We start from the raw sequence: 24,450 nt of genomic DNA, 5'->3' as shown, positions 1-24,450 counted from the left end.
TTCATCTCTTTTGCGGAGGACCAGGACAGACATAAGAGCTCAAAAATGAACCATGTCATCTTTTTATTAACCAAAGACACAAACACAAGGTACCAACTCCGATTGATCATGGAATCAACGAAATGAGAAAATCGTGGACCGGAAGGTCATCCCATTCCGTATGCGGGACTCGGGGGATCTGTCCCAAGTCTTTTCGCCTCGTAAACACATATACACGACGCGTCCCAACCTTCATCACCACATCCCCTCTTTACTTCCGCGCTTGCTCCCGCTCAACCTCGTACATGAAATCAAAGTATGACTTGTCGAAGTGGTGGACACGGACGTATCCGTCCTCACCACCGGAGGCGTATGCGGTACCGGCGGGGTGAACGTCAATGGTGTTAAGGGGACCGAAATGACCACGAACGCGGCCGCATTCATCTTCGAACACCTGAGTAAGAAGAAATTAGTATGTGGTGAGCAAAGTCACTCGAACGCATATTTGTTACTCACTTTGTGGTAGAAACGGGCTTCGAATTTACCCTGGCGGGCGGAGGTTGTGGTGACATCCATGGCGGCTTGACCACCACCCAGAATGACGAAGTCCTTCTTGGGTGTCACGCTAGCAGTGTTGAGAGGAGTGTCGGAGATGTAAGTTTTGAGAATGGCGAGGTTGCGGGAGGACAGGAGCTGCGCATTGTTAGCCGGGATTGCTTAGAAATATGATTTGCACAAGAACATACCTTGGCAGACTTGTCTTTCGAAGCGGTAATGAAAGACAGACGATCAGGAGCAAACTGAAGATCGGTTATTTGGCTATCGAATTCGTGGATTTGCACGTTCTCGAGTTGTTCTCCAGACTAGAGATGGCATTAGCATTCTCCATGCTCGCAAAGTCACCTCAAAATGCCTGAAGAACAACATACCTTAGGATCGTACTGGCTGACGCTGCCATCCTCGTGCCCCGCAATGATGTACTTGGACAGGTAACTCCACCCCGCCACGGTGGCCTTGCTCTCCTCGCAAACAATGGTCAAAGTAGGCTCGGCGGCCTGCGCGCTGAGGTTTTCGCCGTAGTTGATATCGAGAATCGCGATAGTACCATTGAAACCCATGCGCTTTTCCGTCACTGCCAAAAGTCTGCTTCCATCGGGGGAGAATGCCACGCGCTTGACGGCTGTCGGGAATTCCCACACCTTCACACACTCGCCGGTCTTGATGTTCCATAGACGCACGGTGTTGTCTGCTGATCCGGTTGCAAGAAGAATGGTGTTGGGGCTGACGTCGACTGTCCAGACAGCACCCTGGTGGCCGCTGTAGGTACCGAGACGCTCGCCGTTGGCGGACCACCATGCGCACACAATCTTATCCTTCGAGACGGAGAAGAGGAGATCGCCATCGCTGTTGAACTTGATTTGGGTCAGGGACCGCTCCTGTTGTTATAGTTGGCTGCGGTCAGTCTCTGTGGATCCAGCAAGATTTCGAGGAAGGTAACGCACATGGCCGGAAAGCAAAATAGGCCGCATTTCGAAGGATGAGGTGATAGGAAATTCGAGATGGAGTATCGGAGGGGAAAAATCTGAGACGCTCGGCTCAGAAGGGGTAAGGCGGAGTGGCTTTTTGGGGGGGGGTCAACCTCGTCAACCTCACTTTCTTTGACTAGTGAATTTCATCGCACACTCGGCCCTCAATGCCAAGCCTTAAACGGAGGCCAAGATAGTCCGCATTCCGATATCAACACGTGACTGCTATCTGGCGACCCCTAAGCCCTAATTGGTGATCCTGAAAAGGTTAGTGCATTTTGGATGACTCATGCGGCTCATCTGGTATTTGATGCCTTAGGAAAAAGCTAGGAGGTAACCGGGAAACTCCCGGACTCTCCGCATGAGCTTAGTTACAGACAACGGAAGATGAGGTGAATGAAAGGGGGAAATTTTGAAATTGCCAGAGCTGGATTTGATCGCAGTGAATCTCCGGTGCGGTGCATATGAAATCTAGGCCTAATTGTTTGGTTTCTGTTCACAACGCCGGGAAAAACTCCGCGGGTTCGCCCCAAACAAGCAATAATTCATGCCATCAGTCCCCGCTACCTTACCCCGCTGCACTTTTTATCTCCAAGTGCATGCGGGCACCCATCTCCGAAATCTTCCTCTAATTTCTCGTTCTTTTCCCTACAACTACTCCTCTGTCCAAGGTGTCAGACGGCTTCATTCATCGTTGTTCAAGTCCCCTCTAGTGAACGTCAATTTTTCTATCATCAGACCCGCTATCTCACCTTTCCGAACGTTTTCCGGTTTAGCAATGGCTGCCGCCAAGATTGATGGCACTGCCATCGCGAAGAGCATTCGCCAGGGGTTGAAGTCCGAGATCGAGCAGATCCAAGTAACCAACCCCAGATTCAAGCCCAACCTGGTCATCTTCCAGGGTAAGCACGCCTCCTTCCCTTCGAGATACACAAGAGTTGGATACTAACTGGATGATTCTAAAAAGTCGGCAATCGATCAGATTCTAGTAGGTCTATCTAGAAAGCAATTGGGTGATAATTTGATCTAACGTTACTTCAGGCACCTATGTGCGCATGAAGCTGAAGGCTGCCCAGGAGGTATGGATAACTGTTTGGGATGTTCGGGGCATTCTCTGACTTTCATCATCAGGCCAATATTGTCTGTACCCTGATCAATGTTCCAGAAACAAGCACGGAACTTCAGGTCATTCAAGAGATCACCAGAGCCAACAATGACCCCGCGATCCACGGCATTCTCGTTCAATTGCCTCTCCCAAGCCACATGTCTGAGCATGCAATCACATCAGCTGTCGCAGACGAGAAGGATGTCGATGGGTTCGGCGCAATCAATATCGGCGAGCTGGCTAAGCGAGGCGGTCGCCCGTTGTTCACACCTTGTACCCCTCTGGCAGTTATGGAACTGCTCAAGGCCAGCGGCGTAGACCCTGCTGGCAAACAGGCAGTAGTCCTGGGACGTAGCGATATCGTTGGCAGCCCGGTCAGCTATTTGCTTAAGAATGCAGATGCTACCGTTACTGTCTGCCACTCAAAGACGCCGGAAATTGCCCGCATTGTGAAGAGTGCTGACATTGTTGTGGCGGCCATTGGCCAGGCCGAGCTTGTGAAGGGTGGCTGGTTGAAGCCTGGTGCTGTGGTTATTGATGTTGGTATCAACTACAAGCCTGATGCGACTAAGAAGTCCGGTGAGCGACTGGTTGGTGATGTGGAGTTTGAGTCTGCTTCCCAGGTGGCGTCACAAATCACTCCCGTCCCCGGTGGTGTTGGTCCCATGACAGTGGCTATGTTGTTGAAAAACGTGGTCCGCTCCGCCAAGGGCTACTTTGAAAAACAGAAGGACCGCCATGTGACTCCTCTTCCCCTTCGCCTGCAAACCCCCGTGCCTTCCGATATTGCCATTTCGCGGGCGCAATACCCCAAGCCCATCACCCAGGTTGCTACCGAGATCGGTATTGCCCCTCATGAGTTGGAGCCCTACGGCCACACCAAGGCTAAGATCAGCCTGAGTGTGTTGGACCGTCTCTCCCACCGCCGCAACGGAAGATACATCTTGGTCTGCGGTATCACACCCACCCCTCTCGGCGAGGGCAAGTCCACTACCACAATAGGTCTCACCCAAGCGCTTGGTGCCCACCTGAACCGCATTTCTTTTGCCAACGTTCGACAGCCCAGCCAAGGTCCTACCTTCGGCATCAAGGGTGGTGCCGCTGGTGGTGGTTACAGCCAGGTTATTCCCATGGATGAGTTCAATCTTCACCTCACCGGTGATATTCACGCCATCACTGCTGCTAACAACTTACTTGCCGCGGCAATTGAGACTCGCATGTTCCATGAGTCGACCCAAAAAGACGGCCCTCTCTATAATCGTCTTGTCCCTGCCAGCAAGGGCAAGCGTGAATTCAAACCCATCATGTTCCGACGCCTGAAGAAGTTGGGTATTGAAAAGACTAACCCAGACGATCTTACCGAGGAGGAAATCACGCGCTTTGCCCGTCTAGATATCGACCCGGAGACCATCACCTGGCGCCGCGTTCTTGATGTCAACGACCGTCACCTGCGTGGTATCACTGTTGGCCAGGCTCCTACAGAGAAGGGCCTGTCTCGCGAGACTGGCTTCGATATCTCTGTCGCTAGTGAGTGCATGGCCATTCTTGCCTTGAGCAACGATCTAGAGGATATGCGTGAGCGACTGGGTCGTATGGTGGTGGCCACTTCTAGAAACGGCGACCCTGTGACTTGCGATGACATTGGTGCTGGTGGTGCCCTCGCCGCCTTGATGAAGGATGCCATCAAGCCAAACTTGATGCAGAGTTTGGAAGGAACTCCTGTGATGGTACACGCTGGTCCATTTGCCAACATTAGCATTGGCGCCAGCTCCGCAATTGCCGATAAGCTTGCCCTGAAGCTTGCCGGCACTGAGCCTGATGAGGATCATGAAGCCAAGACCGGTTTCGTGGTCACCGAGGCTGGCTTTGATTTCACAATGGGTGGTGAGCGCTTCTTTAACATCAAGTGCCGCTCCTCGGGTCTTGTTCCGGATACTGTAGTTATTGTGGCCACTGTCCGTGCACTGAAGGTTCACGGTGGCGGCCCTGAGATCAAGCCCGGTGCTCCTCTCCAGGAGGTCTACCGCACTGAGAATGTGGACATTCTCCGCAAAGGTTGTGTTAACCTGCGGAAGCACATTGCCAACGCCAAGCAGTATGGCGTCCCGGTAGTGGTCGCGATCAATAAGTTCGAGACTGATACAGAGGCTGAAATTGCTGTCATCAAGGAAGAGGCCATCGCTGCTGGTGCCGAGGATGCTGTTCCTGCCAACCATTGGGCTGAGGGTGGAGCCGGCGCCGTTGATCTGGCCAAGGCTGTCATGACCGCCAGCTCCAAGGAGAAGAACTTCCAGCTTCTCTATGGATTGGATGGTACTATCCAGGAGCGCATCGAGCGCATCGGCCAGACTATGTATGGCGCTGAGAAGGTCGAGTTCAGTGAATTGGCCCAGAAGAAGGTCGACACCTACACCAAGCAAGGGTTCTCTAACCTGCCAATTTGCATTGCCAAGACTCAGTACTCACTCAGTCACGACCCAGCCCTGAAGGGCGCCCCCACCGGCTTCACTGTGCCGATTCGGGACGTTAGATTGGCCGTGGGTGCTGGATACCTGTAAGTTTTTGTTCCCGCATTTTTTGGAATTCGTCACGCTAACAACATGAAATATAGCTATGCTCTGGCTGCCGACATCCAGACTATTCCTGGACTTCCCACTGCCCCCGGCTACCTCAATGTGGACATTGACACCGAGACTGGCGATATTGACGGGCTGTTTTAGAGTCAGATATAGATAAGGAGATATTTGGAGCTTGCATATACCACTGTTCAGAATTTCGATTCTTCAACACATACGATAATTGGCGTCTGATCGGACCCCTAGATGGAGGTTATTCAACACTGCGCAATCCGGGACAATTGGACACATAAAATTCATTTTTTACATTTTCTGCATCTTAATCTGCACTTCCTCCATGTAAATCGTACAAGTCGATTGGAGCTTTTCCGGGGTCAAAAAGGGAGGGCCGGTCAAGGCCGGAGTTGAGCTCCGTTCTCCGGGAACCGCTCCATTACCTCGCATAGGCTTCTTCAGCGGGTCAGTTGATGGAGCTTGAAGTGAAATTTTACCTGAGAAAGGATTAGATCGATGAGTCAGGAGACCTTGAATAGAATGATTTAAAGAAACAGAGAATTCCAAGTGAAATTGCCCATCAAAACATTCCTAACCGTTCAAGATCTCCAAATATCTCGTGACTGTCCGGCTTCGGCGCTTCTTTTGGCGGAGTTGTTTATAAGCTTCCCAACCTCCATTACACCGGACAAGGCCTTATCCTCCACTACCCTTCATTTAACACTGTTCAGTCTCTTTGCCGGTAATTATCCCCTTTCTTACTTGCCTTACTCATCTTGTTCCGATCAATTCCCGTATTGCCCCGGTTCCTGTACCCCCAAGTCCCGGAAATCGCATCTTCTACCCTTTGTCCGGGAAATTTCCCGACTCCACACTTTCCTTTCTGCCGAATCCTCACATCCTCGGCTGTAAATCAGCGAGTGAGGCGACTTACATCCCGCTCAGCCAAACAGAAACTGCGAAGTTGGCGCTGACTTCTTAGAATCCCACGATGAACGCTCTCCGGTCTAGTTCCGCACTCGCTCGTCGGTCCCTTGCGACTCCTCCTGCCCCTCTCTCTTCTACTTCTCGTCTTATTTCTACCTCTTCCTTTACTTCTTCTTCCAAGAGATCTATTTCTACCCCTCTCTCTCAACGAACTAATAGAGTCGCTGCGTCTTCCCGCTGGTCCGGATCGATCTCCTCGTCTTTCAATCAAACCCGCACTATGGCTTCCGAAACCAAGATCAAGGTCAAGACCCCTTTGGTCGAGTTGGATGGTGATGAGGTATGGGTCAACTCCTCCTATTATAGTTCCAAACTTTCAATCGGCCTGTTTCACAAGCCCGCATATCCTCGTGCTCAGCGGTCTGTTGTCGTCGAAAATGCGGGGAAACACGGGGAGTGCTACGATTGCTTATGTGTCAATCGAACGATGACGCTACTCACGGCATTGAAACTCATTCTTGACATGTACTAATTGAACGATCTTCGTGAAAATAGATGACCCGTATTATCTGGCAAGAAATCAGAGAAAAGGTAGGTCTACCGTCCCCTCCTCGTCTGGGCTTGACCTGCATGATCGCCTTCATTGCAAAGTGCACGCAAAAGACGCATCATTATACATCCCGATCCCAATTCATGCTAGATTCTAATTGGTTGCCCATAGTTGATTCTGCCTTATCTTGATGTTGATCTTAAGTACTACGATTTGGGTATCGAGTACCGTGATGAGACCAATGACCAAGTCACTATTGATGCCGCCGAGGCTATTAAGAAGTACGGTGTAGGCGTCAAGTGTGCCACTATCACCCCCGATGAGGCCCGTGTTAAGGAGTTTAACCTAAAGAAGAGTAAGTTCTTTAAGCTCACCGACGGAAGTGCGTTCCGAATAGCACCAAAAAGCTAATTACTTCCAGTGTGGCTCTCCCCCAACGGCACTATCCGCAATATCCTGTGAGTAAATTCAATCCGATTGGCTTTGACCATTCTCTGACGATCTATCAAGTGGCGGTACCGTTTTCCGTGAGCCCATTGTCATTCCCCGCATTCCCCGCCTGGTTCCTGGCTGGACCAAGCCTATTGTTATTGGCCGTCACGCCTTCGGTGACCAGTACCGTGCTCAGGACCGTGTCATCCCTGGCCCCGGTAAGCTCGAGTTGGTCTACACCCCCACCGGTGGTGAGCCTGAGCGCATCCAGGTCTACGATTTCCAGGGTGGCGGTATCACCCAGTGCCAGTACAACACCGATGAGTCCATCGCTGGCTTCGCCCACTCTTCCTTCAAGATGGCCCTTATGAAGGGTCTTCCCCTCTACATGAGCACCAAGAACACTATCCTCAAGAAGTACGATGGCCGCTTCAAGGACATCTTTGAGGAGATCTTCCAGAAAGAGTATAAGAAGGACTTCGATGCCAAGGGCATCTGGTACGAGCACCGTCTCATTGACGACATGGTCGCTCAGATGATCAAGTCTGAGGGTGGCTTCGTCATGGCTCTTAAGAGTGGGTTTTCCGTCCAACCCATGTTGATTTTTCTCAATTCTAATCAGTAATTTTAGACTACGACGGTGATGTTCAGTCCGATATCGTCGCCCAAGGCTTTGGCTCTCTCGGTCTGATGACTTCCGCTCTGGCCACGCCCAACGGCGATGCCTATGAGTCTGAGGCCGCCCACGGCACCGTGACCCGTCACTACCGCGAGCACCAGAAGGGTAAAGAGACCTCCACCAACCCCATTGCCTCCATCTTCGCCTGGACCCGTGGTCTCGTCCAGCGTGGCGTCCTCGACAACACCCCCGAGGTTGTCACCTTCGCCGAGGAGCTCGAGCGTGCCTGTGTCGACGTCGTTAACGAGGAGGCTATCATGACTAAGGATCTGGCTCTTGCCTGTGGCCGCAAGGACCGCGAGGCTTGGGTCACCACTGGCGAGTATATGGCTGCCGTTGAGCGGAGGCTGAAGGCCAACCTCAAGGCTCACCTGTAGATTGTTTTCCCATTTGTTGAAAATTTTTGATGAGATACTCCCGTTTTAGAATTCCTAGTGGAAAGGCCCTGGCCTAATTTTGATTGATCATTTCTGTACAGTTTAGTTTGTAATTGAATTGTTGTTCTGTGTAATTCTTTCTACAAAGCACATTGAAGATGACTAAATTCTGGAAGAGGTGTAAATTTTCAGAGTTCTCATGCTCATTCCAGGTGCTGCCGCAGTCTCTACCTCCCTTGCACACGGGTGGAAAGATCTTTGTCGATTGCAGGGGATACAACACATAATCACCCGCAAGCCCAGATTAGAGCATCCAATATTTCAACTCCACTTCGGATGAGATGAAAGCCACTAGCGATGCCAAAATTCGCCTCCAAAGTTCAAAAACCACGGTATCAAGGTTACTAGCCAAAGCCGACCTCAATAAGGAAATGACAGTTTCACCCTGGCAGCCTAAACACCAACTCCAAACCCGAGGACCCAGAAAGAAGGCGTTCCAAGTGTGAACTGAACAAGGATCCTTAACTTGATAACATGATATCCCATCTCATGCCCTGGTTACTTCAAGGTTTCTCCAGAGTTACCGGGGGAGGTCGGTACCGAACAATTCAAAACTCGAACCAATCAAATACAGCGGGATCCGTAACTTTATTTTGACAGCCAATCATATCCTCCTGGTCTCAATAGCCACAGATCCAGACCAAGGTCTTGACGCAAGTGGTTGTCTATGTTTCCTAATGCGGCCATTTAATCCTGTTCACGGTTGTACCAACCATCGTGGAAGGAAATTTGATTGAAAGACAGGGGCTTGGGTGTAAAAATACTTGATTCTGAAACAGGGCTGCGAAACTTGTTCGAGGTTAAGATTCTTTCTTTTGATTTACTTTTTTTTACCTTAAAATTGAACCTCTTTACTTGACCTTTTATTCAGTCGCAGTGTAATGGCGGTACTGTTCCATTGCACCCCGCTCATACAATGACATTATATCTACAGATTTCTAAGAAGACCCTCTTTTATATCTTTGAGACTTGTCTATTGTCTCTCTTGCCGATCGAATGTACGTTGTGATCGTCACGTCGGTCTTTACGGGGCTGGCAACTGTGATTGTCGCTCTCCGGCTATACACTCGGTTCTATCTGGTAAAAGCCCCTGGGCTAGATGATTTGATTGTATTATGTGCGTTGGTATGTATTTCCATCTGATATGTCTCCTCCCTGATGCGTCTGCCACGAAACCCTTCGGATCTCAGACGAAGCATGTGGGGAGTGAAAGCTAAATGCTAATCATCTGTCATCACAGCTCGTCGACCAGGCATTAGTCGCCTTTGCAACTCTTGGTTAGTGGCCCGTTCCAGCAATGTCTTGTCAGTAGGCATGTCAATCTCACAGGTTCCTCCACAGAAGCAAGACATGGTCTCGGCATTCCCGTGGCAGAACTTTCTGAACATAATGTCGAGCACCAACTATTTGTACGAAAAAGGCCCCTTCCGCCCTCGAATCACATGGAACAAGTCACTAATGAACCCCAACCACAGTGGTTATGGCTTTCGGTCCCTTTCTACAATCTGACCATGGTCCTAACCAAATTCTCCGCACTGACTCTCTACGCCCGCATTTTCCGTCCTCATTCCTTCCTCTTGGTGACCTACATCTTAATGGGCTTTCTTGTCATCGTAGGTCTATGGACGACCTTGAGCGGCTTTTTCTTCTGTATTCCTGTCCATGCCTTCTGGAGTCCATCCGCAGAGATTCGCCGGACAAAATGTTTACCTGCCACCCCTGTCTGGTTCACCAACGCGGCAATCCAGACATCAACTGATCTGGTGATATTGATCTTACCGCTCCCGCTATTGTGGAAATTACAGTTACCAAAAAGGGAAAAGTGGGGGATACTTATAGTTTTCAGTCTTGGAATCATGTAAGTCAACGTCCGTCGTTTGTGGTTGATGTTGGGAAAGACACTGACTTTTCTTACAGTGTTGTTGCCACCAGTGCCGCTCGCATGTATCCATTGAGCATTATGGTTGCCAGGGGAGACTTTACGTGTAAGCACAGAAATTTCACTTCCACCCTCCAGTGTGGGCAGAGAACCAGAAAAAAACAAAAACAAAAACTGACACACCAACAGATGTAAGTGCGCAAGCAGCCCTCTGGTCCGCCCTCGAAGCAAATGTCTCCATCATCTGTATCTGCCTGCCGCCGCTCCACCCACTCTTCTCTCGCATTTTCTCCTTCTGCTTTCTTCCTCGACCGATCAAATCCAGAGCCTCAAGGTCTCACTCCAATACAACCCAGGCGACAGAGCCTCTCAACCGGGATGGCGGGATCTGGTGCAATGAACTCTTCAATCCCGGACTAGCGAGTTACTCTGCGAGTATTTCCAAGGTTGACACGAATGAAGAAGAGCAAGTGATGGAGGAGGGAATTCGTGTTAAACGGGAGTTAAGGATGCAGTCTGATTCTCTATACACTCCTGTCAAACGGCCTCATTTCGCGAATGGTGCCCATTTAGCCGTGGCAATGGAGGGGTCGTCGAGAAGTAGCACTGCGCCCGAGAGTGCTAGCGTTGAGAGGGATTTTGGAGATTTCGAGTTTCCGGACTACAAGGAGAGAATGAACGCTCCTATTTGAAAAAGTTCGGAGCTTGGATTGTATATACCGAACGACTTCAAAATCCTGTGGCGTCAATGCACATACTGGCACATACTTGCACATAGTGACAATATCAACAATGATGTTCATATGTTAGAACAAGGTTCAGTGCTCGTGGAACGTGTAGAAAGCATGATCTACATAACATTCTGTTGTCCCCATGTCATCGAGACTGGTGGCCAGATCCTACGTGTGGGCTTTTACGGTAATAAGTTGGAAAAGAAACACATGAAAATACAGGCATATGTCAAAAGAGAATGCGTAGAAAAGTCCATGTCACAAATGAAGCCTTTTTCCGCCTGTTTCTGCAATTTACTTGTGAAGCCCAAGAAGGACCGAATATTTGTAAAAACGAAACATCCAAAAAGACTGACCAATGGACCTGAGATCTATAGGGTGGATTCCATCGCCGTCGTGGTGTTTCGCAAGATAAACAAATAGATCAAACGTATCTGGTAGATAAACGACCGAGTCAAAGAAACCAACAGATATTGTCTCCTGCTGCCAGTCCTCGAAACTTGATCGACTTTCCCCGACAAGGGCACGATGTTGACTTGGTGGTAACTTTGATATGTGTCTCTTCATTGGTAAACTATGGTGAAGTGTTTTTTGGTGATTTCAACTTATGATTACCATCTATCCGTACAACTTGCCGTGGATAGTTGTATGCTTCTCCACCCTGGAGACAGGCTTCACATCAGGGCCGGTTCAGGTCACATTTGACCCCTCGGGCTGTGTAGCGACTATAATCTCAGTCCTGCCAAATGCTACAGGGGGTTTTCACTTTCATGGTGGGTGAAGCTGCATGGCTTGGAAGGCTACCAACTAGACTTGTAGCATAGTGCGGGGGTGGTGAACACTTCTCCAAGTGGTCTCAGGCCCGGGGCTCTCCTATCTTGATCATTTTGGGCTTCTTATTTCTCATCCGGCTCTTATTCGTAGTTTGATACCCGGATCGAAAGACACGAGTCAGTATTTATTTAATGGTGAACCTGGAAAGGTAGAATAGTTAGGTTCAATTCAGGTTGCGTTCAAGCGGAACGCAATCGCACCAGGCAGCTGGTTGGAAATAAGAAAATAAGCAGCAAACGAAGGACAAACCCATTGACTGGAAGCCATTTGGGAATAACGAGACCGAACGAGAGAGCAGGACACAGGGAGTCCTTTGATAACGAAACAACACAGGGCAAGCGAGACTTTACAGTAAAGTCATCAACTAGCTATCTGGGAAAAGACCAATGACCAAAAAAGGGAAAGCGGAAAATAACAACACAAAAAATACAACGTGAAGGAAAAGGAGAGACAAATTCTAACAACGAAGAAAAAGCTCCGTCGCCGGAGGCAAGAAGGGAAGGACTGGAAGCATACTCAGACATAGCAAAAACCGAGATGGAAAAGAAGGACATCTATCTATAAACCAGAATCAAAGCAAAGCAACATCGCGTGAGTGAGACCAGCAGCCAAGACGGTGATATAGACTGATGTCTTGTACAGACCATTTTGATCACGACTTAGTGCTTGCACATACCCGGGCTCCAATTAGGAATCCGCATCAAGTTTCGACAAGGTTGCTTGCCACGATCGGATTGCTTTCTGCGTTGCATCATGCGCTCACGTCGGTCGCGTCTCTTGGTAGCCGAGTTCGGTTGCTCTGTCTTTAGCTGCAGGGCCTCTATTGAGATCGCCAACTGTCGTGCTTTCTGGGCTTTTCGTTCTTCTGCGCGTCGACGACGCAATATGACCTTTCGTCGAGGTTTCGAGATCACACGGATGGAGGAAATTTTGGAAACCTTGGAATTCTTCGACACCTTCGAAGTCTTTGAAATCTTTGAGCCTGAGACCTGAGAAAGACTATTTGCTTCTGCGACAATGATGCTTGCATGCAAACTGCTTCCACGAGAAAGCCTTCTTCTACGCATCCTCTTCATTTGCTCGATGGCAGCGACAGTGAGAGACCGAGTGGACGCAACGCTGCCACTTTGCTTTGATACAACGCTTTCATTCTGTAGTGAAGCAACACGCTGAGGCTTGGCGAACGGTCCAGCATCATGCGCATGTGGATATGGAGATTCAGCCCTGCGAGCATTCCCCGAGTTGGCCACGGAAAGAGGAGGACTGCCCATGCCGACTTCACCAAAAGTTCGTGGAGGAGTCGAATTCTCGATGCTCATACGCCGTTTTGGCCCAGCAGAGTCTGGAATTATATCCGGATACTGCGAATTCATGTCGACTACACACATTCCAACAAAAGGGGTCTGGAGCATCGCACTGAAAGGAGGCTGCTCCAAAAAGTGGGTTGAGGGGCCATGATGGAGAACCGTGGGCAAGGAAACAGTATCATGGTGTTGGGAACTTGGCGAGACGTGTTGTTCATGACAGTCTTTGGCCGAGGTAGCATTACTGGCGGCCACAGAAGATGCTTCTCGTTCTGAGACGCTTTGATGCAGTGAGTCAACGCCGTGGGAGCAGTGATGACAGATAACGTCATATTCCCCTTCTCGCGGTATGAAGGTCATTGAAGCCGGGTACATTCCCATGTACACGTCAGGGGCCCAGTTGCAAATCTCCAACCAAGAAGGCAACTCGTCAAGTGGGATCAGAGGCGTCCAAAAGCCCCCGGGGCGCAGGATGCAAAATCGGGGCCTTGGACGGACAAGAAAGTTAGGAGGGGTTTGATGAGAGGTTTGCACAAACACCGGAACTTGTGTAGAATACTGCATGTTGAAGAGACTGGAAGAAGATGGAAATGAGTGTAGTGGAACACTATGCGTAAAAATGAAAGTGTTTAAGACAAAAGAATGTATTCGGGTTATGAGAAGAAGAAGAAGAAGAAGAAGAAGAGGAAAAGATGGAGTCGATGGGGTTTTGTTCATGGCGGTAGATGGCGATTCTGAAGAAGGAGCACCATCACAACTCTGGAGGAAAGAGCGAAAATAGGTCCAATTGTAGCCAAGAATACTTCGTGCGAGATTTGTGAGAGAAATAATCAATCAACGTGTCTATAAATTTCCAGTTCATAGCAATTTGAAATACATCAGTCCATCTGACGTGTAGCATGGATCACCTTCAAGCAGGGTTGGAATCCTAGAGCTGTGTGGCTTAATGCATATATTATTATAATGCTGACTGTTTGAGGCAGGTAGATTGAAACTGGGGGTAATTTAAGACATAGTGAAGCTGATCTTGTGATTTCTTCGTCTTGTCGCTTGTTAGCATGACTGTTTATAGATAAATCGTCATTTCCTGTGGGTACAGATAAATAAACGGCATTGATGTTGGAAGCGAAGAGCTTTATCCAAAATTCGAGTAGGGTATCAGATATTGCAACAACTTCAAGAAGTGGGAAGAGAGACAAAGGTCCATGAAGCATCTGTTTTCATGCACTTAAAATTCATGCGCGAGTTGGCAATGAAGATAGCGTCAAATTTCCCAAGCTCTTTCAGTTTGGGTGTTATCTTTATTAACAGAATGCCCTATTCGAAGAGTCACTCGCTGGTTAAGTTGACTCCCAAAAAAAAAAAAACTAGGGCTATTTTTTCTTCACTGAGACTTCAAACTTTGATCACGTCACCTTATCTTATCTTATCTTATCACCTTTTCAGAGGTTATCAGCCTGGATGGCAAACGACAGCCGAGCTACGTACTGCTCTTCTGGCAGCCTAGTGTTGTACAGAGCTTCTCTGCCTCTCACCTGCTGAGCTTCTTTCTCTCCTCTATTCCTAAACATAACCACGAAACCCCAATCCAGCATGACGACCCTCGCAGACCCCACCAATGCCACCTGCGCAACTCCCAACATACCCATCGAGAAAGCAACCCTCCACATCGGCAGCTCAACCTTCATAACCGCCTCCTCCCAAGAAGTCTGGGCTACCCTTACAAATACCTCAACCTGGCCAAGTTGGAATACCTTCGTGCCACGCGTAACTATCCGCTCCCAGCCAACCCCAGACCCATCTCCAACCACCTCCGCACCAGACCCATCACCAGCATCAACTTCCACACCAACTACCCAAACCAATCAAAAAACAACTCTATCTCCAATCCTCCAAAAAGGAACAAAATTTACTCTACATGTCCGCATGGACACATCCTCCACCAAGCCTCAGCCCGCAACAGACGTCCACGCCCTCGTAAGCGAATGCAGAGCGCCGGATGCGGAGACCGGCGAGGTAGGTCGTATCGTTTGGTGCTCTGATCCCGAAGCACCGGGTACGTTCTCACCATCTCTTCTGACGGCAGAGCGTGTGCATGAGATTACGGCTGTTGAGGGTGGGACGGAGGTGCGGAATTGGGAAGCGCAGGTTGGGTGGTTGGTTTATGTGGTGCGGTGGATGTACAAGGTTAAGCTGCAGGCGAATTTTGAGATGTGGGTTACTGATTTGAAGGGATTTATCGAGGGGGCCAGAAATGCTGGGTCTACTTGATTTGCTCGAGTGGAAACACTTGCCCTGTGAGTTACCCTGTCCATTTGTAATGCAGCCGCTGCAAGATTGTGCTCTCCCATTACCTCAATTTGAGAAGGGTGCCTAAACAGGTAACTCATTTAAGAACAATTGATCTTACGCTGCAATCGCGATTGGCATGTTATCAGTCTACTTCCATAGCGAACCACTCGCTCTTTAGGCCGAACCAATGTTGGTTTCGATATCTCATACCCCCATTAGTTAGATTTTCCCACTGTTGTCTCTTTGCTTAAATCACACCCCGGTTTCAGTTTCTTTCTAAAATGGCTATCCCATGCCAGAACTTAACGATAGTAATTTTCCAATCTAGTTAACTACAACACCTGTCAGTAAGGGCCCGATACTCGAATTGAAAGCACGAACCCCATCAGCCCGCAGACAGGGACTAATCATGAGTCTCTGTGCGACTGTCCCGGAGATTTTTATCTAGATAAATTGAAGCCACAGAATCAACACACAAACAAGCTAACTCGGATATCCGACGTTCATTAGTGGTCCATTGCACATCACCTTGGGCACGACATAGAAGTTCCATGCTTGATAACTTTGGCAAAGGGACTATTTTCCCAATGCGGATTAGTAGGTGATTTATAGAATAAGCGGCGCTGGTATACATCGTGAAACACAAAAGGGAGGACCCTAGTGTGCGCAAAGTCGATCACCCGGAGCTAGCTGAGCTGACCAACCAAGAAAATTGATTGGGGCATATATCTGCATCGTAGCATAGTGTCCCCAAATGATTTCCCAAACATAACCGTTGGTATCCGCATGCCCCACCAGGGGTTGATTGATTTAACCTTTTAAGCAAATTCCCCATATCATACACGTTCCTCCAAACTCCGTCTAAACAGGGTATATAGACAATCCAAACCACCAAAAGCAAACGATTCCAACCACTCCCCTCCCGCATCAAGAAGACGCAAGCTCCATCCAATCTGGCGTCGTAATCCGCACCGCCGGATCTTTGGAAACAGCCGGCTTAACAATCCGCTCAACGAACCCGTTCTTCGGAACTCGGCTCCCACTCATCCCAGACCTCGCGAAATCAATAATCTGATGCCCAGCCCTCGCCATCTCCAGCCTCAGCCGATGATTCATATTAGAATAAAGCAGCAAATCACCCGTGGCAGCAGCCAGCAGCGTAGCCGCAAGCGAGAAGACATCCGATGCAGGCGTCGGCGCCATCTCAATTGACGTCAACGAAGCGAGCATTTCCGGCGCCGTGAACGGCGGCGTGAACGATGACATCGACGCGCGCGTCGTGTCGACCGATGCATGAGCGTCCATGGGGATGTCAACGGTGGCGGAGAAATCCGCGAAAAGAGGCTCGTAGGGGAAACCCAGCGCATCGCTGTAGTCGTCCGTGTCGATGGGTCGGAGGAGGATGTTGTGTGGCTTAATATCGCCGTGAACGACGCCGGCGACTTGGTGCAGCCAGTTCAGGCCGGAAATTAGCTTGCGCACGAGTTCTTGGTACGAGGCTGGGCCTTGGACCGGGTCAAACATTGTTGCCGTTGCGGGTTGGCGGGTGCGGGCGATCTGGGACTGGTCTTCGATATAAATTGCCAGGGAGGTTGGGACGGCGGACATGATGATTGCGCCTAGTTCGGCGTGATAGCCATGGAAGGGGACGATGTATTGCTCGTGGCCGTGGGTGAAGGTGAGGCGTGTTAGAGTTGATGCTTCGGCGTTCAGGACTAGGCGCGCATCCCGGCGCAAAGGTGCTTTCACGGCCAACACTTGAGATCTTGATGTCGGGGAGCTTGGGGGTGTGCCTGGGAGAGTTGTTTGCGGGCGCGGCAATGTGCGCGCTTTGTAGACTACACTCCAGACACCGCGGCCGAACTCGAAGGAGCGGTTGTTGTCGTCGCGGCAGATTTCGAGGTCATCGGTAAATTGCAAAGTACCGACATTGTCCTTGGAGATCGATGACGTTTGCTCTGACTTTGAGTCTTGGAATGAGCTTAAAATTGATCTTGGGGGCCGTTCCTTGGCTATGGGAGTCACTGGTGGCGTAAGACTCGATGGGATTTGAGCAGATAGTGGTGGGCTTTTAGCCTGGGCTGTCTGTAGCGACAAGTGGAATGGGGAATTGGCCATCGTTTCAGTGCGCAATCTCGACTGAAAGATTTGCGGACAGATCCGGATCTATATTCTCTGGAAAGCGCCGAGACTAGTGAAATAGTTCTGATATCAGTAGCGCCACCGGCACAATTTGAGATAGGCAATCAAGCCTCACCCACGGTTGAATCGATATAGATGACGGGGTGGCGGATGCCGGTTTTTATAAGCTTGGGCATGCAGGCCATAGAGGATAGACAGAAAGCAACTGTGGGGGAACATGGCTGAAAGTAATCAAGTGATCAAAAAAGCAAAGGAAAAAAAAGGAAAAAAAAGGAAAAAAAAGGAAAAAAACCCCCCCCCCCCCCCCCAAACCGGCCCACTTTGTCGGGCCTCGAACATAACAGGCAGAGAGATGGAGATACACCAAAGACCGTGACAGCAAAATGCTACGGTGGCAGTGGAGTGCACAGTGCAAACGGGAAATTAATCGGGAGACTTAGGGTTTTGGCTGTCATCGTTCATTTCCTTTTAATTTTTTTTTAAGATTAGGGTGTTGATTATTCAGTTCACCTCTTCAGTTCACTTCTCTAGTATGGGTAATTCGTTTATCAAGTTCGCTTATTTTGCAATAAAAGTAAATAGTTCACAGACGAAGTAAAGAGACTGTCATAGCCAAATGCATCTACAGTTACAGTCCACAGTCCACAGGTACTCCGCATGCGTCCCAACGGCTGTCAACCTCTGATTCTATATCCTGTGATTGTTTATATTTTTTTTGGTAGATGTTGGTATGGTTATATTTAGATCAATCTTGGCAAGATTGTGACAATCTTTACCCAAATGCACTTGATCCCATGGAGTTCTACCTAATTCTACCTAACTCAACCCGGCATCCAATCCTTCGGCCTCGTGCCCGCATGCAACCAACCACATGCAACTTGGGAAGACTCCCAGTCATATTCACAAAAAAACGGATTTTCCATCCGGGGGAGTTAAAATGACACAATCCCTTTAGACAGAATTCTAAGGATACCTAGGTATGTGTAGTGCCAATCCGGCCCTATTTGATCTTCGTATTAACAACCTCCCCTAACTGGGCCTGGGTCATGGTTCCGCCTAGAACTCGACTGAACACGATGATAGAGAGCTTTTCCGGAAGCATCTCGTACTTGATCGCAATGTCCAATAGGGTTTGCGCAGAAAGAGTGCGGAGTCGAACACCACTCAGATCATAGTCCACATTTTCCTGGAAGGCGAAAGCTGGGTCCAACGTCGAACCTTCCGGCAAGGGCAGCGGCCCACAGCCAGGCTTGAGTCGTCTTTCGGCGAAGTTCGCAAGGCTTGGAATATCCCGGACATGACTATTGATAGTCTCTAACGGGAAAACCGTTTCAAGGAGTTCGGCGACCGGCATCTTACTACGGAAGCCTACAAAGGCCAATAGTGCAAAATACCGGTCGAGAACTGGCTGCACCATGGAATTTGGTAGGTCAAATACTTTCTTCAGAACGGGCGGGTTGGGGTCTGTTTCAAAATATATGGCTCCACGCCCGCTGCCGCGAGGATAAATCTCATCCGGGTGAATGTATAGGGGTTCAAATGGCCGTCGGTCATGTACCAGGCTGCCATCATCGATGTTGTTGGAGAGTCGAGCCAATCGGAGATCATCGATTACATGTTCATGTCTTTCCAACTGCACAAAGTGAAGACTTGACCGCAAAGTGGTATAACTCAATTTGAGAGATATCATACGATCTTCTAGAGCCTTCAGACTCTCAACACTCTCCTTTGGATCTGCAGCCGCACGTGCAAATGTCCGGCTTACCTCGTCAAGCTCAAGTATTGTGTTGGCAAGCTTTTGGCGGAAGTGAGTAGTGGAATTATCCCTGACAAGGTGTGTCAATGCTATTGATCGTTTTCGAAGTATTGCTTTGGCTTTGGGGTCCGTGGTCTTGAAGGCCGAATCAACCCCCAGCTTATCCCCTTCCGCGATGTCCGCAAAGAGCTTCTCGTGAACTTGAGTATACAATCGAGGCTCATATGGTAAGTCATTTCTCCCGCGGTGGGCAATTTGTGGCACCAGCTTCACAGGCGGAAGCTCTCTGGTGGGTGGTGTGATTATGTTATTTGCTGCAGCTCTCTCAGCCACAAGCTTCCTGTTCTCGTTTAAGTGATCCCAGCCTCGCCATTGATGAGACCGTTCGGGCTCAGCTGGACTTGCAAGCTCTATGTTGTGTAAGCCTAGGGTCTCGGCGAATACTCCAGTTCGTGTGCGCTCATTAGCGGCCCGCGGTAACATTCCCGAGACTTCGTTGGAGGGCATTGTGGCAAGGACCCGTACGGCCCCGTAAAAATTCACGTCAGTTTGTTTTAAGCAGCTATTCATGAAGTTGAGAAACCAGCGGCTGGGTTTGAAATGATCCATCGTAGAGGTCGCATCAGGTAGATTAGCCAGGATTAAGAGGGTATCATTCTTGGGTATAATCCCAGAGCTTTCTCGGTTGCCAGGGCCTTGTTCTGGAAGATGAGTGGCGAAGAAACCGGACCAGTCGAATTTCCCATATATATGTTCCTGGACGAGGGTATAACACGGCTTGGTTTGGGCGAGTGGTGTAAGGAGACTGTGAAAATGGATACTTGGTTCAACAAGCACATGGCGGCGTGGCTGAAGAAGTTCATTCACTTTAGATGACCAAAGACCACACCCAGGCCAAAGGTCCAGAATGTCTACCGGTGGATTTCGGCGAAGGTAGGGCGATACACGCTCGAGAACATTATCTGCAAAGTTTAAAGCGCATGAGCACATATGCACCCATAGTGTATGAGAGCTGAGACTCGAGACTTACCTAGTAGCTCTTCACTCACGTACTGCGGTCGAGCCTTGACTTTCCCGCGTTGTTTCATGATCACTGGGTAAAGCTTCCCCGTCATCGGAAACCGCGCCAACGGCTTTCGCAGGGCGGCGACTTGTCTCATTGTTTAAGATCTGGCAAACGCCAAGGTGGATCATGAGTAGAGCATGGATAGAGAGATAGAGAGTATCAATTGAAGGAGATAATGTGAACGTCGTAGGATTCCCTTCCCTTTTTTTTGCAATTTCTTTTTTTTGGGGGGGAGGGGGGGGCGCGGAAGAGCGGAGAGGAGAGCGGAGAGACCAAGCTGCCCGCTACCATCCCACCTCTCTCCCCTCACCAGGTTTATTTTCCAGGTCGCCTAGATGCGGCCCTCACAATTGCCACTGGTGTGTCCAGGTCTAGGAGATTCCTATCATCTCACTATGATCTTTGAGGTTTGATCTACGCTTAACTTCATTATCTTGGCTTCCTAATCCTCGCCTACCCTTGTCTTGGCGTGCCTTTTTGCCATGGCTTCCAATGCGATGGGAGGCACCATTGGAGGTAATGCCCCTCAAAGCGTTGAGAATATTACGCGGATTGCACAGAACTACGAGTACAACTCTTCTGTTCCATTACGGTATTGGCTGAGGACCGCCGCGACGCTTTTACGGGAGGTTGGTTATGCCTGTTACCTGCACTTGGATCATGACTACTTCAGACTTGCTAACGTTTCTTAACTTGTTAGGCCCAAATATACGAACGCGAAGGACACGATGAGCAAGCATATCTCATTCTATTTCGACATGCTCAGTTGATTCTTGTCCATCTTTCCAAGCACCCCGACACCAAAAAAAACGAGGAGGATCGGAAGGCCTTGGTCGCAGCAGAGAAAGAGGTTGAGAAAAACCTTGGCAAGCTAGAAGTTCTGAGGCCACGAATCAATAAGCGCTATGAGCGTTACACCCAGTTGATGCGGGAACGCGAATCTCGGAAACAGCCCTCACGAGCCAAAATCGTCGCGGAACCACAAGAGCAAGTCCCGGATCCCGCTCTTGCTGGCGTGGCAGAGCCTTTGGAAGCAGGTGAGAATCGAGATCTTGCCGTGCAGTTAGCCCAATCGGAATTTAACCGCCGAGCCACCGTCCGAGGCTCAAAGGGTATTTCTGGGCCACCCTCCGAAGAGCTGGAAGCCCGTCACGCGGCTGGCGTATGGGGGGACTGGGATCATTCTACAACATCAGATCGTCGCGCAGGTGACCGTGACCTTAGCGAGCGCGTCCAGAACATCAGGTCAAATTTTGATCACACAAATCAACCTTGTGGCCAGCATGCCAAAGAGTCCGAAGTTCCTTCGTCGGCTTTTTCTGCATATAAGTATCCAAGCGTGCCGCGTCAAAAGCCCCTGGAGCCCACTGTGTCTCCGGGCCAAATTGCCATCCTTGACAAGAACGCTGAACGTCAGGCGCCTCCGAGATTGCCTCCCAAGGAGCACTTTGAGCTTAGCCTTGCATCCAGTGTTGATTATTCTGCAACAGCTACAGCGCCATCGCGGCCGGCAAAGGTATTGCCAGGTCCGGCGCTACCCGAGAAGATCCAACCTTCCGAAGAAACCACCGCCAGGCGCTCCGATCTTGATCCCTCAAGTTACACCTTCAAACCCTCAGCCTATCTCGAAAATGGCACTCCCTTGCGTTCGGTATTTTTGCCAGCGAATCTCCGATCCCGCTTCTTATCTCTTGCTGCTTCCAACACCCGCGCCAATCTTGAGACTTGCGGTATCTTATGTGGTACCCTTGTCTCCAACGCCCTCTTCATATCAAAACTGGTCATTCCCGAGCAAACAGCGACATCTGACACCTGCGAAACGGTCAATGAATCCGCTCTTTTCGATTACTGTGACTCGGAGGATTTGATGACACTCGGCTGGATCCACACACATCCGTCACAGACCTGTTTCATGAGCTCCCGTGATCTACACACGCATTGCGGTTACCAAGTGATGCTCCCCGAGAGCATTGCCATCGTGTGCGCTCCGAGTAAAACCCCTGATTGGGGCGTGTTCCGACTGACTGATCCCCCGGGTCTCAAGACAGTTCTGAACTGCAACCAGACTGGTCTGTTCCACCCCCATGCCGAGGAGAATATCTATACTGGCGCCTTGCGGCCAGGACATGTCTTCGAGGTCAGTGGGTTAGAATTTGAGACGGTGGATCTTCGTCCGGATGCCTCCAAGAACTAACAGTTTTTGCGTTTGAATTGTTCCATGCACTCTAAGATACCATCACCGTGGCATTGACCTGGCTTTTTGTTGCGACATTCCATACCAACCGATTTATCTTCCTCTAGAAAGGTCAAATTTTTGCCAGTTATGACAGTAGTGTTGCGCCTCGGTTTTCCATTGAAATGTTCTCTTTCTAGGCTATATCAAAGACATGAGCACGTAGCTGTTGGCTTTATACTTGGATCTATATCTCTCGTAAAGTTGACCAACTTTTATCATCTCAACAACTTTTGAGTGTGCCATGATGTTGTCTTGAGAACTACCACTTACCTTTTAATTTTACGTTGTTTCATATTAATGTTATACTCAAAAGCCAAGAAGTTCTCTTGTTATCATGCCACGCCTGGCAAGAATGCCCAGGTGCGACAGCTTGGCTCAGTTCCCCACATAGATAACTGTCTTTCCACTCCGCATTCTAACACTTCTCTCTGCTGTACTCTCCAGAGCCCAAGACCTTCATCAATTGATTTTGAACTGCTCGCATGTCGTCTCTGTCACAAGAAAATTTCCCCTCCGATACCCCCACCTCCTTCACCTCCCCACGGGGATCAACATCCCAGACACCCACGGAAAAATCACCTTACCAATCCGCCGCCTCCTACTTCTCTTACCCAGTCAGCCAAGTCGTCTCAGGACTTTACCGTCGCATTACAGACCCAGAAATATCCAAAGAAATGCCCTCCGTCATGCCATGGACACGGTCCTCCTCATCCGAAATCTTTACACCGCGCCGAACAGCCTCACCCTTCCAACCACCACCACTCACGCCCCTCACCCTCGAGATCTCCGCGGGGATAGACCTCCTCCAACAACAGCTCCTGACCCGCACACTGGCAGAAGAAATCCGCCTGCTAGTCCCGCCCCGTCTCCAACTCGCTGAAACCTGGCGTCTAGCCTATAGTCTCGATCGTGATGGCGCCTCCCTCTCCACCCTCTATGAGAACTGCGCCAAATTCACTCACCGTAGCCCGCGGGCGGGCTACGTCCTCGTCATCCGCGACTCTTCCCCCTACGGCTCCGTCTTCGGCGCCTACATGACAGACGCCCCACACCCGGACTCGCAGTTCTTCGGTACGGGAGAATGTTTCCTGTGGCGCGCAAGTGTGCTTCCGCCGCCCGCAAGTTTCCTCATACCAGGCGAAGGACCACAGTCTGAGGATGCCCTTGAGCGCGCTGGTCTCCCGCCTCCCCCTTCGGCGGATACCACTACCGCCGGCCGCTGGAGCACCCTCCGGAATGACACGCCGAACCCTGCGCAGGCGGAATCGCCGACTCATCATCTCAATATGAATCTTAAGAACAATCTCGCTGCAGCGAGCGGTGGAGTCCTGGCGCCTCCGTCGCCTTCTTCGATCCATACCCCTTCCCGGAGCGGGGCGAGCACCCCCGAACGCATCCGCTTCAAGGCTTTCCCATACAGTGGGGTTAATGATTATATGATCTTCTGTGAAACTGGATTTCTCAGTCTAGGAGGCGGGTAAGTGCATCATGTTTCTGGATCAACGTTGTCCTTGACTAATCCCCCGAGATAGGGACGGCCACTACGGATTGTGGCTTGGTAGCAGTCTCGAAAAGGGTGTCAGTGCATCCTGCCAAACCTTTGGAAATGAGCCTCTCTCCGATGAAGGTATCAAGTTCGATGTTATTGGGGTGGAGGTGTGGTATGTCGGTTCTTGAACTTCCACACCTGTACGGCCTGACACCTTGCACTGGATGTATAAAGCGCCTGCCCCTGTGTCAGGGCGGATATACGCATTGAGGCGAGATTTATTTCGATGTAGACAGCGCCGACAGGAGCGGACTGTGGCACTCATCGATATAGAATACCCGCAGACCGAAGCAAAATGGACTTTGGGCTTCCCCAGCTCCTCTTTAATGGGTTTGAAATACCCAGACGGCGATGTGGTTGCTGGCCTCTCTGCATTGTTGATTTGGTTTTCTCCTTTGTCTCAAATTACCGGTTGTTTCATGCACATCTTGCCTGACGATCTGTGTCTAGTGGTAG

At 49.9% G+C, this 24,450-nt stretch overlaps 10 protein-coding genes across 10 annotated transcripts; 6 read left to right on the top strand and 4 right to left on the bottom strand.

Moving 5' to 3' along the window:
• Window positions 1-250: 250 nt before the first annotated feature.
• Window positions 251-1,508, bottom strand: Pdw03_5787 (WD40/YVTN repeat-like-containing domain; the record flags this gene model as incomplete). Its single annotated transcript, XM_014682776.1, has 5 exons — window positions 251-433; window positions 496-672; window positions 726-842; window positions 909-1,415; window positions 1,482-1,508. 5 exons carry the CDS (start codon window positions 1,506-1,508, stop codon window positions 251-253), a joined length of 1,011 nt encoding a protein of 336 aa, XP_014538262.1.
• A 775-nt stretch (window positions 1,509-2,283) lies between these two features.
• Pdw03_5786 (C1 tetrahydrofolate synthase, putative) lies at window positions 2,284-6,191 on the top strand (the record flags this gene model as incomplete). The annotated part of the gene is made up of 7 exons (XM_014682775.2): window positions 2,284-2,407; window positions 2,473-2,493; window positions 2,547-2,584; window positions 2,637-5,164; window positions 5,222-5,323; window positions 5,912-5,922; window positions 6,163-6,191. 7 exons carry the CDS (start codon window positions 2,284-2,286, stop codon window positions 6,189-6,191), a joined length of 2,853 nt encoding a protein of 950 aa, XP_014538261.2.
• A 196-nt stretch (window positions 6,192-6,387) lies between these two features.
• Window positions 6,388-8,145, top strand: Pdw03_5785 (Isocitrate/isopropylmalate dehydrogenase; the record flags this gene model as incomplete). Its single annotated transcript, XM_066101166.1, has 6 exons — window positions 6,388-6,447; window positions 6,663-6,698; window positions 6,829-7,012; window positions 7,079-7,115; window positions 7,168-7,664; window positions 7,721-8,145. The coding sequence occupies 6 exons, from the start codon at window positions 6,388-6,390 to the stop codon at window positions 8,143-8,145; spliced, it is 1,239 nt and encodes a 412-aa protein (XP_065958106.1).
• Window positions 8,146-9,201: 1,056 nt separating this feature from the next.
• On the top strand, window positions 9,202-10,776 carry Pdw03_5784 (isocitrate dehydrogenase; the record flags this gene model as incomplete). The annotated part of the gene is made up of 6 exons (XM_014682773.2): window positions 9,202-9,330; window positions 9,446-9,482; window positions 9,547-9,614; window positions 9,681-10,063; window positions 10,123-10,190; window positions 10,274-10,776. 6 exons carry the CDS (start codon window positions 9,202-9,204, stop codon window positions 10,774-10,776), a joined length of 1,188 nt encoding a protein of 395 aa, XP_014538259.2.
• A 1,532-nt stretch (window positions 10,777-12,308) lies between these two features.
• Pdw03_5783 (uncharacterized protein) lies at window positions 12,309-13,517 on the bottom strand (the record flags this gene model as incomplete). Its single annotated transcript, XM_014682771.1, has 1 exon — window positions 12,309-13,517. The coding sequence occupies one exon, from the start codon at window positions 13,515-13,517 to the stop codon at window positions 12,309-12,311; it is 1,209 nt and encodes a 402-aa protein (XP_014538257.1).
• A 1,029-nt stretch (window positions 13,518-14,546) lies between these two features.
• Window positions 14,547-15,224, top strand: Pdw03_5782 (Cyclase/dehydrase; the record flags this gene model as incomplete). Its single annotated transcript, XM_014682770.1, has 1 exon — window positions 14,547-15,224. One exon carries the CDS (start codon window positions 14,547-14,549, stop codon window positions 15,222-15,224), a length of 678 nt encoding a protein of 225 aa, XP_014538256.1.
• A 948-nt stretch (window positions 15,225-16,172) lies between these two features.
• Pdw03_5781 (Serine/threonine-protein kinase, Ulk1/Ulk2) lies at window positions 16,173-17,363 on the bottom strand (the record flags this gene model as incomplete). The annotated part of the gene is made up of 1 exon (XM_014682769.1): window positions 16,173-17,363. The coding sequence occupies one exon, from the start codon at window positions 17,361-17,363 to the stop codon at window positions 16,173-16,175; it is 1,191 nt and encodes a 396-aa protein (XP_014538255.1).
• A 1,024-nt stretch (window positions 17,364-18,387) lies between these two features.
• Window positions 18,388-20,303, bottom strand: Pdw03_5780 (Ribosomal RNA adenine methylase transferase; the record flags this gene model as incomplete). The annotated part of the gene is made up of 2 exons (XM_014682768.1): window positions 18,388-20,105; window positions 20,174-20,303. 2 exons carry the CDS (start codon window positions 20,301-20,303, stop codon window positions 18,388-18,390), a joined length of 1,848 nt encoding a protein of 615 aa, XP_014538254.1.
• A 388-nt stretch (window positions 20,304-20,691) lies between these two features.
• Pdw03_5779 (Endosome-associated ubiquitin isopeptidase (AmsH), putative) lies at window positions 20,692-22,403 on the top strand (the record flags this gene model as incomplete). The annotated part of the gene is made up of 2 exons (XM_014682767.1): window positions 20,692-20,838; window positions 20,910-22,403. The coding sequence occupies 2 exons, from the start codon at window positions 20,692-20,694 to the stop codon at window positions 22,401-22,403; spliced, it is 1,641 nt and encodes a 546-aa protein (XP_014538253.1).
• A 524-nt stretch (window positions 22,404-22,927) lies between these two features.
• On the top strand, window positions 22,928-24,122 carry Pdw03_5778 (TLDc; the record flags this gene model as incomplete). Its single annotated transcript, XM_014682766.1, has 2 exons — window positions 22,928-23,922; window positions 23,978-24,122. 2 exons carry the CDS (start codon window positions 22,928-22,930, stop codon window positions 24,120-24,122), a joined length of 1,140 nt encoding a protein of 379 aa, XP_014538252.1.
• Between the last annotated feature and the right edge of the window lie 328 nt (window positions 24,123-24,450).

This window comes from Penicillium digitatum, chromosome 6 (genome assembly GCF_016767815.1).
Source record: "Penicillium digitatum chromosome 6, complete sequence".
Classification (NCBI taxonomy): domain Eukaryota; kingdom Fungi; phylum Ascomycota; class Eurotiomycetes; order Eurotiales; family Aspergillaceae; genus Penicillium; species Penicillium digitatum.
Note: the sequence above shows the minus strand (reverse complement) of the source record. Positions and strands in the feature narration are given on the sequence as shown.